At 35.7% G+C, this 12,709-nt stretch overlaps 1 protein-coding gene across 2 annotated transcripts in view; it reads left to right on the plus strand.

Moving 5' to 3' along the window:
- PTPRQ (protein tyrosine phosphatase receptor type Q) overlaps positions 1 to 12,709 on the plus strand; it is a 198,413-nt gene that overhangs the window by 32,258 nt on the left and 153,446 nt on the right. For both annotated transcript variants that reach the window (XM_090273667.1, XM_090273668.1), the window contains exons 10-15: positions 3 to 183; positions 1,574 to 1,735; positions 1,840 to 2,019; positions 2,602 to 2,709; positions 2,849 to 3,130; positions 12,491 to 12,673. In XM_090273667.1, the coding sequence (XP_090129793.1) occupies positions 3 to 183; positions 1,574 to 1,735; positions 1,840 to 2,019; positions 2,602 to 2,709; positions 2,849 to 3,130; positions 12,491 to 12,673 (1,096 nt within the window). The remainder of the gene's footprint in view (positions 1 to 2; positions 184 to 1,573; positions 1,736 to 1,839; positions 2,020 to 2,601; positions 2,710 to 2,848; positions 3,131 to 12,490; positions 12,674 to 12,709) is intronic.

Raw genomic sequence — 12,709 nt, forward strand, 5'->3', positions numbered from 1 at the left:
AGTATATAAATGACCCCATCACTCCAGAAACTGTGAACACTGTAGATTCTGCAGCAGAATTATTTGAGGGCTCAGCAGAGATATCTTCTGACCTGTACGCGATTGCTTCAGTTATGTATAACAGTTATCCACACAATAAATTTCCTGCAAGAAACAGAGCTGAAGACCAGCGTTCAACAGTTGGTAGGTACAATTTTTATGTTCTATGAAGATCATTTAAACCTCCAGTGCTAGCTAGCACAGATATGAACCTTAGCTTAAAGTTCAGCCACATTATTAATGGTTCACGGGCTGCAGTTAGATTTTTTTCTTCTGTAACTGTTGGATAACCTCATGCAGCAAATGGAAATGCCACACAGGCAGGAGCTGGCCCCTGGTAACCCATTTGACCTTCCTCTTAGGGAAAGTAGCACCCTAGAGTCTTTGGCCAAGCTGCATAGACAATCAGTTATTACAGTTGCCAAAGCAGGTGTGATGGGGAGGGATTAACATATCTTCAAATCATTTGCAGGCCTCACACTCTCTGCAGCTTTTGACTAATAGGTTTTCAGATGTCACTAAAGGTAAATAGTTCAGAAAGTTACAACTCCAGTGCATGCAGTGATAAACAGGTGTAGGTGACCCCAACGACGTGGGGATGTCGTTAGTGTATACACTTGCTCTTCAGGGTCAATGGATCTCATTGTTTCTGGAAGAAGAATGTCATACATAGAAAATTAAAAATACTTGGTTAGAAAACACAGATTTAAATAATCTCTGTTTTTTCTGAAATGTTAAGTGAAAGAGAACATTTTTTTCCTTATCTTTTTTCTGATTTGGTATTTGTCCTGTTCCCAATTAAAAGTGTGATTTTATTGATGGTAGAATCAGACAAAAAAATCACATTACCTTCAGTATAGGTTTATTTCATTTACTGACTTATTTATTTATTCTGTGCAAAGAGTACTGTGGGCAATGCTACAAATTAAGAGACCCACAGTTTCTGATACAGATGTTTCCTTAAACATTTAAAGTTTGGCCTAATTGCTAATTGACATTACTAGAAGTACAAGTTCTAAATAAATAAAAAAATCTAACACTATTTGAAATTCTTATTCAGACAAGTTTATCCATAAGTTATCCAAACATGCTTGCTTTAAAATATTACTGGGTTTAGTGAAGGTATAGTGAATTTTGAGTTCAAATAAAAAGCCTCATTTATATCTTTCACATTATAATTTAGCAATGACTTAAAATATTTCAACTTGATATCATTCCCTAGTCTATCTTTTTCAGAAAAAATTCCTAGCCAGTCCATTTTAACAAGTAATAGTTTCTCAAAACACCTATCTTATGTTTCAGAATAGTGTATAATAACTAGCTAAGCTACATTACGAACACAAAATGTTAATAGATATTGTTGGGGCATATTCAGTGTATTTATTATGAATTATGCATCTACCTCTCATATAAAGGAGTGCATGGAGAGGTTAATGAATAATGTGAAATCAGATTTAAGATTTCACTGTGTGAGTAAAAATAATTTTGATCATGAACCCAAACACCTTTTTTTTCAAACAATGATTTCAAATAGGAACTACATGGAATCAGTATATCACTGACATTACAGCTGAACAGCTGTCTTACGTTATCAGGAGACTCGTACCTTTCACTGAGCACATGATTAGTGTATCTGCTTTCACCATCATGGGAGAAGGACCACCAACGGTTCTCAATGTTAGGACACTTGAGCAAGGTAAGAATGTATTTCCTTTGAAATGATTACCTGCAATTGCTGCTCTTGCACATTGTAATATTTTTTCTTTTTATCCATATTAATTGTTCATTCTTCTTTTCAAGTGCCAAGCTCCATTCAAATTATAAACTATAAAAATATTAGCTCTTCATCTATTTTGTTGTATTGGGATCCTCCAGAATATCCCAATGGAAAAATAACTCATTATACAATTTATGCAGTGGAACTGGATACAAACAGAGCATTCCAGATGACTACTATAGATAACAGCTTTCTCATAACAGGTAGAACGAAGTTTTGCTTTCTAAAAAACATTTCTATTCTGATGAAAAATATGCATCTATTTGTGCTTTAAGCCCTGCAGGACACGTGTTTCTTCATTCCAGATTTTGTTGTGCTATGCTGCCATAAATATCTTTAAAAATATGTGAAGAAATAGCTTGAGTATATGTGTTCTTCTTTATATTTATCTGCAAAGAGGTAAAAGCAGCAGCTCACAAGTGTCTTAGGAATATTCTTAACCCGAGGAATTTTACGTCTGGTATATTGAAATAACTCAGTATTGAAGGCTTGAAGGAATGAATGTGAAAATCAGCTGGTTTGTGCGGAGCCAAATATACTCCTTGCAGTGTGCCAAAAGTTATTTTTCATGCTCAACTTACTTCTTAATATTTTAGGAAAGAACTAAAGCATCATCAACACAGGAAGATCCTCAAGCCCAAGGAATTTTTGGAGATTGGGGTTATAAGAAAACTGACCTGGGTAGTCAGTCTGCCAAATAAATTATTTTCACTATTCCTATGTCAGGTGGCACTAATCTATGTGTGTGCTTTCAAGGAATTTTCAACAGATTGTTGTCTTCGTAGGGTTAAAGAAATACACAAAATATAAAATGAGAGTGGCTGCCTCAACCCATGTTGGAGAAAGTTCTTTGTCTGAAGAAAATGACATATTTGTGAGAACTCCAGAAGATGGTAAGACTATCCAGTGCAGTTTTCATAGAAAAAGCGAGTAGTGTTGTGTGCGTACTGCCATCTACCGCATGCTGCCTTCAGTGTCTGAGCAATAGCCATGAAAAACACATGTATTTAAAATGTTCTTTTCTTCCTCCAGAACCAGAATCATCCCCTCAAGATGTGAAAGTTACTGATATTACTGCAAATGAAATAAGTCTGAAGTGGTTACCACCTGAGAAACCCAATGGGATTATTGTTGCTTATGAAGTTCTCTATAAAAATATGGATACCTTATTTATGAAAAACACCAGCACAACAAATATAATCTTAAGGGACTTAAAACCTTACAGCCTCTATAACGTTTCTGTAAGGTCCTACACCAGATTGGGTCATGGCAACCAGTTATCTTCTTTCCTCTCTGTAAGGACTTCTGAGACTGGTAAGATTTTTGTTCATTTAATACTATTCAGTAATGAAGTAAACATGTCTGACAATTGCTATATTGTTTCAGTTTTACTTAACCTAAAACCCCTCACTATTCCATTTTGTGTAATCCAGGAATTTATTTGCTTTTGCTTGCAAAATTGTGGGGAAAGGCTTGCCATGAAAATTTTTAAAAAGTATGATTTGCACATAAGGGAATTCCAGAATAAAAATCAGCAAATTTTACACATGAAAGGCCTTAAGAAACTAAAGATGTTTTTCAATGTGCCTGTACATTTGCAAATTAATAACTACTTGCTTTCAAATTAGGTAAAGGTAGAGACACACTCATAAGAATAGATTCCTATACTCTACTGCTGTACGTATAGATAAAGGTGTGGAGTGGGAACAAGAAAGGGCATGCTCGGGCAAACTTTATAGATGAGGTAGCATTTGACCTGGGTCAGGCGAAATGGTCAGTCAGGAGTACCTTACAGATGCCTTGTGGTGGGTGGGGAGAAGTTATTCCATCTAAAGGAAATAACACAAACAAGGAGTTACTTGTGTTCAGTTTCCCCAAAGCAAGAGCAAACAGCACAAAAGAAGACATTTTGCCTGATGATCTTAATTTATTGTTTATGTTTGTAATCATATGTTGAAGCATTACTCTTAAGTCAACTTTATAGTGTGTGCTGAGAATTAACAACTAAATTTAAAGTTACTGTTTTATCCCTTCATGTAAAAAATAAATATTTATTGACTAGCAACTGGCTGAACCATATGGGATTGCTATTCCTATAGGTCATAATGCCCAAATATCAGCATCTTCATATGGCTCAGCCAGATCCTATATGACCCTGTCACTGACCTTGAGGATCAAGGAATCTCGTAAAGCAGCTTACTTTTGAGCAAAAGTATCCTCTTGAAACTGGTCACAAATTATTTAAATGAGGTAACACAATGCCCGCAGAGAATGACATTGGTTATAATTGCAGGAACAAGAGAACGATGAGAAGAGCATTTCTGATGATCAAGAGTTCCCTTAATGTAAAACCTAATTGATATTAAACTATATATTGTCATGTCTCATTGCTTTTATAGATAATGTACTTAAGTATTTTGTAAGAAAAAAATTTGCTCTTTACCAGGCCTACTTTTATTTTATTTTATTTTATACTGAGTCAAGGGAAGAAACAGCCTATTTTAAGCACCTGCAAAGTACCATGGGCTCTGCTATTGACTTTCAACAATTAAGTATTTACAATATGCCAAGCCTTACTGGGAATATAGCACTGTTGGATAAAATAAATTTTTATCCACTTAAAACTAATATTAATTGGTGGGTGTTTGATTGTTTAAGGTTATACAGCTGGTAAGTGATGAAATTGGAATTGGTCCCAATCCATTTCCTTTCACAATACATGCTGTTTTAGAAACCATCGATAAAGTGGGTAAATTAGAAATATATATCTAGGATCTTTCTGTTCATTGTTGCAGTGATGTTTCATTGTTTGGGGCCCTGACCAGCATCAGGAAGGAAAGTAAGAACTTAAAAAACTCCTCTTGTGATATTAAACAATAGCCATATTCATGAACGCTTATCACATGTTTCACTACATAAGTGGTCACAGTATCAGGAACACCTTATTTTTATGACTATCTATAAAAATCATTTTTGCTTGCTATTTATAACATGCATGCAGGGATTTTTGTTTTACTTAGTATTAAAAAGTAAATTTGATTATTATTTCATTATTGTATGAGTTTAATTCTAAGAAAGGGATAACAATAAAAAAACCCATAAATAAATACAAGAATTCAACTTGAAATGTAATTTAAAATATAAATTTACTTTTGGAAGATGTCTTAGAAAACATACAGACCTCTTTATTTTATAGATGAGACCTAGGAATATTTGAATAGAATAACAAAAATCATAGTAGATGAGAAGCAATGTGTGGACTTGAAGGTGAGCCTCCTGACAGCCATTCAAGGCCCCTGAGCTAGTTACAGAGGTAGAGAAGGGGGAAGCAACTTAAGACAGGGTTCACTCACTCACCCACTTGGGTGAGTGTAATTCAATTATCTTTACACTAGACACTTCAGAAGCAATGCTCGTTCTCCTAATTTCTGGATCTCTGTCCTAAATTGGGGTACTCTCAAGGTCTGTGTATTCTCCATCTAGATGGAAATGATGGACAGTGGGATCTATGTTGGTGACTCTTTCTAGATCATGTTTATCATGACTGAGCTCCTTTTGCGAAAGAGGAAGCTAGAATCTCAAGGTGTCATTTGAAACAGGATGTGCTCAGGAACAGCTATCTATCTGTTCCCAGGGCTGAGTATGCTTATTAAATACAATAGGTTTATTCTTTACTCTTACATAAAAAAACAAGAGCCCACTTTTTATTATTGTTTTATAAGAAATGAAGGAATGTGCTAACTCATGTTTTAATGCTGCTAATTACAAATAGGAATAAAAAGTTTGTTTATATGTTTTACCTTAGTTGAAAAATTAGTTTACAGTAATAATACTTGAAGGTAAAATACTATGCCCTTGTGTTGAGGCAGGAAAGATTAATACAAGGCTGATTTTATCTGTGTGCATTTATGTGTGCTTTTAACTATAGAATGTACAGTCGATAAGCAAATTTGAGATTAGTTTATATTTTCTCATACTTAGTGTGCAATAATCACATAAAGAACTTTAAGTTCCTATGCAAATTACCATTTGATGATCCATATGTTTTCTTTACTTTTTAAGACATAATTTTTTTTTTTTTTTTACAGTAAGCCTTTAACCAAATACCTTGAATATGTCTGATTTGGGGCAACAACCATAAAAGGATAGTAATTTAGATGTTGACTAAAATTTTGTGTTGGACTTTATGAATTTATATTAATAGCATTTCTTAATTTATCTACATAAGATTAAAACTATGTATGCTGAACAACAATCTTTTGGCATACTCAAGGTAACTTCCCACTTCCTATTTTAGTATAGCATCATCATGAACTAAATTATTTATTTTTATTTTTTACATAGATTCAGCTTATTTCAACTAACTATACTAATTACTTTACATTCTTGAGTTACCTATTTTACACACTACTTCTATGATTGGAAACACTATGCTATTTTAGAAAACTGAAGAGTGCATAATCACTCTCCAAAATTAGTAGGTCATCAAATAGATCTGGCTTTATTTTCCCTGAAGATCCAGCACTGGTTATTCTCTCAGGATTAATGAATAAAAGTGCAAAGGATATCAGCCTGGATCAGGGATGCATACTTATCTCCTGACTACAGGTGGGAGGTAGAGGAAAAGATTGTTGGGATTACAGAGATCAAAGAATGCAGACTCCAGGAAATTAGACAGATCATTTGCATCGATGTTGACATCTCTAAGAGTGGCAGAGAGGAAGCCAGTCAAACAGGTGGTAAAATTTTTAAGATGTTTGGAAAAGTGGTAGAGTGTCACTAGATGACTGTCTTTTTTCATAATTTTTTATTTTGTTTGTTTTACATTTTTATTGTATTTTTTTCTATTACCTTTTATCCCCCCATACCATCTTTCACCTCCACTCATTCACCCCCAGCAATCACCACATTGTAGTCTGTGTCCCTGAGCTCTTTCTCTTCTTTTTCTCTTTTCTTCCATCCCTCCTCCACTCCTTCAGCCCCCACAGAGCTGTCAGCCTACCTTCTGTCTACGAGTCGGTCTCTATTTTGCTTGTTAGTTCAGTTTGTTCATTAGATTCCACATGTGAGTAAAATCATATGGTATCTGTCTTTCTCTGACTGGCTTACTTCACTTAGCATAATGTTTTCCAGGTCCATCCATGCTGTTGCAAAGGGCCAAGTGTCCATCAGTAGATGAGTGGATAAAACAGCGATGGTACATTTACACAATGGAATATTACTTGGCCATAAAATATAAAAACATTTAAAAAATTTTTAAAGAAGAAAATTTTATACTACATGCCTCTCTTAAGGAAGGTTAGCTCATAGAGTTCTTCAGGCAGAAGGAAGGAGAAAAGATATGAATAAGGCAAAAAGTACAACTATTTATCTCCCAGCTACTATAGTTATGGGGATTATAGAGACCCAGCTACTATAGTTATGGGGATTATAGTTATAGTTGCTGCATGGGCAACAGCAGACCCTCCATATTACCCTGCCCAGGCTCTGTAGCTTCAGCGTCATCGCAAGATGTCGATTCAACACGGGAGGAGACAGATACCGTGTCACTCCCGAGTCGGACTGCACAGCCATTCTCGGCGGTGCAGATAGACTCTTAAGAAGCTACACCATCGTCTCTCGAGACGGACGGCTGCCGATGAGTAGGAATATATTGCTACATAAAACTATGTTCTGATTTACAATCCTTCCAAAATTTTTTGAACTATCAAAATTCTTATGTCAGATTTTGCCACGAAGTCTGCCTTAGATGCAAAACACTTCATAGCAGGTAACAACTGGCAGGGGGACTACACTTTCAAGACCAGAATTTTATTTCTCTAGCTTACTAAATCTGTTAGCAGCACTTTGTATGTCCATTGTATTTAGAATACTAATTTTAAAAGATTCTTTAATTTTCTTTTGAAAGGAAAGAATTTAATAACAGGACTCTATAATGGCAATAATATTTACATATTTAGTTTATATTGTTTAATCCCCCAACTTAAACATTATTATTATTGTTCAGTGCAGACAATGTTTAAACATTACCTTTGCAACAATGATCTTCCATCTCCAGAAAATATTTTGTTTGCCAAGAGTGCATTATTTAAATTTTTATTTATTGATGCTGTATTGATGGCATGCATTCACTCTGTTTTTGATTAACTGGTATGTTTTTATTTTGTTCTTATTAATTTTTCTGGGTATAGAATTCCAGTTGTTTTCCAATTAATGTCAATTGTCAGTCTAATTGTATTTTCTATATAGATGATATTTTTCTGGGGCTGTTAAGATAATCTCTTCTTTGTATACTATATTTTAAAAATGAATTGTCTACATATGATTTAAAAAAATATCTGCCTGGAATTTATTGGAATTCCTTGATCGGAAGTTTCATATCTCTCAATGATTTTGAAAAGTCTTAGCCATTATCTTTTCAAATATCTCTTCTTCATTTTATTATCTTAGACCTTCTTAGTTATAACCTCTATGTCTAACTACCATTTTTATAATTTTTGTATTTCCTTTCTCTGAGCTACATTTTGATAATTCTTCAACACTATCATTCTTTTCATCAAATTTCTCACTATCATTATCTAATATGCTCTTATACATTAAGATAATTAGAATTGCAGTTATTTTACTTTTCTGTTCTAGAAAGTCTGTCTTTTCTTTTTCAACCCTGCTTGGTTATTTATGTTTTTTTTAAATATTATTTAAAAAATGTTATGCTCATATTTCCAAATCTGTTTTATATCTTGAAATATACTAAAATTTCATATTTTTATTCTTTTTTAAAGTATATTTTATTGATTAAGTTGTTACAGTAAGTTCCAATTTTTTTCCCCTTTGCTCCCTTCTGCCCAGTACAACCTTACCGCCAGCAATTCCACCCCCTCTTAGTTCATGTCCATGGATCATGTATATAAGTTCTTTGACTTCACCCTTTCCTATGTAATTCTTAAGTTCCCCCTGTCTATTTTGTACCAAGCAGTTATGCTTCTTAATTCCTGCACCATTTCCCCATTTCTTCCCCACCCCTCTCCCAGCTGATAACCCCATACCTATGATTCTGTTCCTGTTCTGGTTTGTTTAGTTGGATTTTCCTTTTATTTTTAGATTCAGTTGTTGATAGTTGTGAGTTTGTTGTCATTTTAGTGTTCATAGTTTTGATCTTTTTCTTAAGTAAGTCCCTTTGACATTTCATATAATAATGGCTTAGTGATGATGAGCTCCTTTAGCTTCACCTTGTCTGGGAAGCACTTCATCTGCCCTTCCATTCCAAATAATAGCTTTGCTGGATAGAGTAATCCTGTTTGCACGTTGCCTTTCATCACATTGAATATTGCTTGCCAGTCCCTTCCTGCCTACAAAGTGTCCTCTGAGAAATCAGCTGGTAGTCCTATAGGCACCCCCCCCCCCCCGTAGGCAACTCTCCACCTCTCTCTTGCTGCCCCAGGACTCTCTCTTTATCCTTCACCTTTGGCATCTCAATCATGATGCATCCTGGTGTAGTCCCTCTGAGTCAGCTCAACCAAGACCCTCCATGCTTCCTGCACCTGTATGTCCACCTCCTTTGCAAAATTTGGGAAGTTTCCCTCATTTTTTTTCCATTCTTCCTCATTCTGCACTCATTGACTGTTTTTTTTTTTTTTTTTCCTTCGTTATGTTCCAATCATTGATTTGAACTCCAGGTTCCTTCCCCTCACCATTGGTTTTGTGTGGATTTTCCTTTGTTTCACTTAGCATAGCCTTCACTTCTTCTCTTATGCATTTATCATACTCAAGCATATCTGTCAAGCCTGTGAACATCTTTATCACCAGTGTTTTGAATTCTGTGTCTGTTAGGTTGTCTATCTCCTCATCTGTGAGGTTGGCTATCTCCTTGTAGCTTAGTTCTCCCACTGGAACCTTGACCCATTCCCCCTGTTGGGCCATACTTCTCTATCTCCTCATTCTGACAGGCACCTGTTTGTCTCTGCTTCCCAGGTAGAGCTGTCGCTCCTGTTATGGTGTAAGGGGTGGAGCCTTAGGTATTCGTCAGCATAGGGTGACCTGTTTCACCATGTTGTGGTGCTATATGTTGGGGACAGGTCCGAGAGGGAACAATGCTGTCTGCCCAGCACTTGCCCCTTTTCCAGGCACCTCTCCAACTTCCACAGTAGACTGGTGCCCCTCTAGCTGCTGTCCTGGCCAATGTTCCCAGAGTGTGTGGGTCTGCGGACATTCTAGGAGCCTGGGAATCCTTTAAACAAGCGGACTCTGATGAGACCAACAGTTTCTGCCTCCATCCCAACCCCCACTGGTCTACACAGTCAGAAGCAATGAGGCTTGATTTTCCCCAATGCTGGGACTGTGGGCTACAAGGTCCAGTGAGGAGCTGAGAATGCTCCCCAGGTGTCCCTCCTGACTTTTTAAAATGTGTAACTACACTTTCCACTGGCCTGCTGCTGTTGCCACTGCGCCACCGCCACACTGCGTCCTCTCTGCCTCAGCTCTGCACCTCCTACCTGTCTAGATGAGTATTTCTTCTTTATATTCCTGTTTGCTGGACTTATATGCACTTTGATTTTCTGGAACCTCTGTTTTTTTTCTAGTTTTGAGGTAGCTGTATTCATTCTTAGTTGTGGAGGGAGACGCAGCATGCCTGTCTATGCCTCCATCTTGACTGGAAGTCCCCATATTTTAATTCTTTAGTAAGTTCAATAGCTGATGTCTTTTGAAGTCTGGTGTATGTGCATTACTTTTTCTTTTGCTTCTCTGACTTTAGCTCTTGGTATCTAATATACTTGGGTGTTTAGTGATTTTACCAATGAGCTCATGTTCCTGGAAACTTTATCTGTGGGAAATTTATGTGGCCTGAGTTGAAGTTGAATCTCTTTAGAAAAGAATGATAGCAACTCAGAATTACAGATGTAATTTAATTTAAATTCTGAAGTAGTGTTTTTTTTCCAGGCTCTATAGGAAGCATGGGTTTGGGCCACATAGGTTCATAAGAATAGACATGCAGTTCCAAAACTGCATAATTTTTCTTTCTTTTCTACTTCTTTATCAAGAAGAGTGGCAAGAGAAAAAGCTTCTTTCCTGTCCTCTTTTGTGTAATGGGTTTATTTCCCTCTCTCCATTCCTGGAGAGTGAATGAACTACATTGTACTAGTCCAACAGTTACCACTCATGGTGAATTCTGTGACACTCTCCAGAAGAACTCCAGGTGCTCCCTAGAGCTGTCCAAAATAATGGTTCTAGTTGAAATTGCATTCATATGGGGTTCTACCTCTTTGTACAGGGATATCCTTTATCCTTCTTCCAGTCTAAGGCTTTTTCTGGCACTCTACACAGTTATTAATACAGAAACTCAAAGCTACCAGGATTGACCAATATCCTCCAAGGCAAAGCTGGCTTTAGTACCATCTTCCATCTCAGGATACCTGTTTTTACTGTATTTTTTGCTTTATTTTGTTTTGTTTCTTGGCCACCACAGATTTCTAGCCTTCCTGTCAACTCAGCAAGTAATTAAAAGAAAAATTTGTCTTAATTTTATGCAGTGTTTTTAATTATTTTTTAATTTTTTTATAATCCTCACCCAAGGATATGTTTATTAATTTTAGAGAGAGAGGCCTGAAGGAAGGGAGGGAGAGAGAAAGAGGAGGCGAGAGAGAGAGAGAAAGAGAGAAAGATCCAGGTGAGAGAGAAACATTGATCGGTTGCCTTTTATATGCACACTAACTAGGGATCAAAACTGCATCCTAGGTGTGTGCCCTGACAGGAAATCAAGCATACGATCTTTTGGTGTAAAGGAAGACACTATCCAACTGAGCCACCCAGCCAGGATAATTATTTTAATTAAGATAGTCATTCAATTTAAAATATTTATTCTAATATTTTGCCAGAATTAGAATCCCACATGTAGTGTTAGTATTTAAATATATGTAGAGAACCATTTATGACCATTGCATTTAATACAATAAGAACATTAGTAGACACAAAAACTAGTGTTTTATTTAATTATATTCTGTATCCCTAGGAGACTCTTTTGCTGCCAGGTCATGCATAATATGCATCATTACATCTAGGAAAAATTACATGTCTTGTCATATATCTTGTTTTACACCAAAATTAATTATTAACCTTTAATATATATGAGTAATTAATGAAAGACAGAATCATTTTAAGTTTTTTTCAATCCTCTTTTCTCTGTGTATTCTATAATGCAAGATAACAGTACAATTATAACTTTTAATAAAAATATCATCTTGACCTGGCTGCTGTGGCTCAGTGGATTGAGCGTCGGCCTGCGAACGAAGTGTCACTGGTTTGATTCTCAGTCAGGGCACATAACTAGGTTGCACACCAGGTCCCCAGTTGGGGGGGTGTGAGAGGCAACCACACATTGATGTTTCTCTCCCTCCCTTTCTCCTTTCCCCTCTCTCTAAAAACAGATAAATAAAAGTAAAGTAATTAATTAATTATTTTTAAAAAATCATCCTGTAAGCATTATTCTGTAAAATCATATGAATTTTCTATTGAGATAAAATAATTTCTTATGCAATTTTTAGTGTATGATTTATATACATCTTTATTTAAGATATTTATTAGAATTGCATCCTAGTGCACTTGAATGAGAACTTCAGCAGAATGTATTTTTAAGATGGAATTGTTTTATACATTTATTTTATTTTTCTTTTCTTTTAGTGCCTGATAGTGCACCAGAAAATATTACTTACAAACATATTTCCTCTGGAGTGATTGAAATATCATTCCTTCCACCAAGTAGTCCCAATGGAATCATACAAAAATATACAATTTATCTCAAGAGAAGTAATGGAAATGAGGAAAGAACTGTAGATACAACCTCTTTGACCCAGAGCATTGAAGGTAAAAAAATCTATAAAATGTATATTTAGATTTATA

The sequence above is a fragment of the Furipterus horrens genome, unplaced genomic scaffold (assembly GCF_987537825.1).
Source record: "Furipterus horrens unplaced genomic scaffold, mFurHor1.1.pri manual_scaffold_4, whole genome shotgun sequence".
NCBI lineage: Eukaryota > Metazoa > Chordata > Mammalia > Chiroptera > Furipteridae > Furipterus > Furipterus horrens.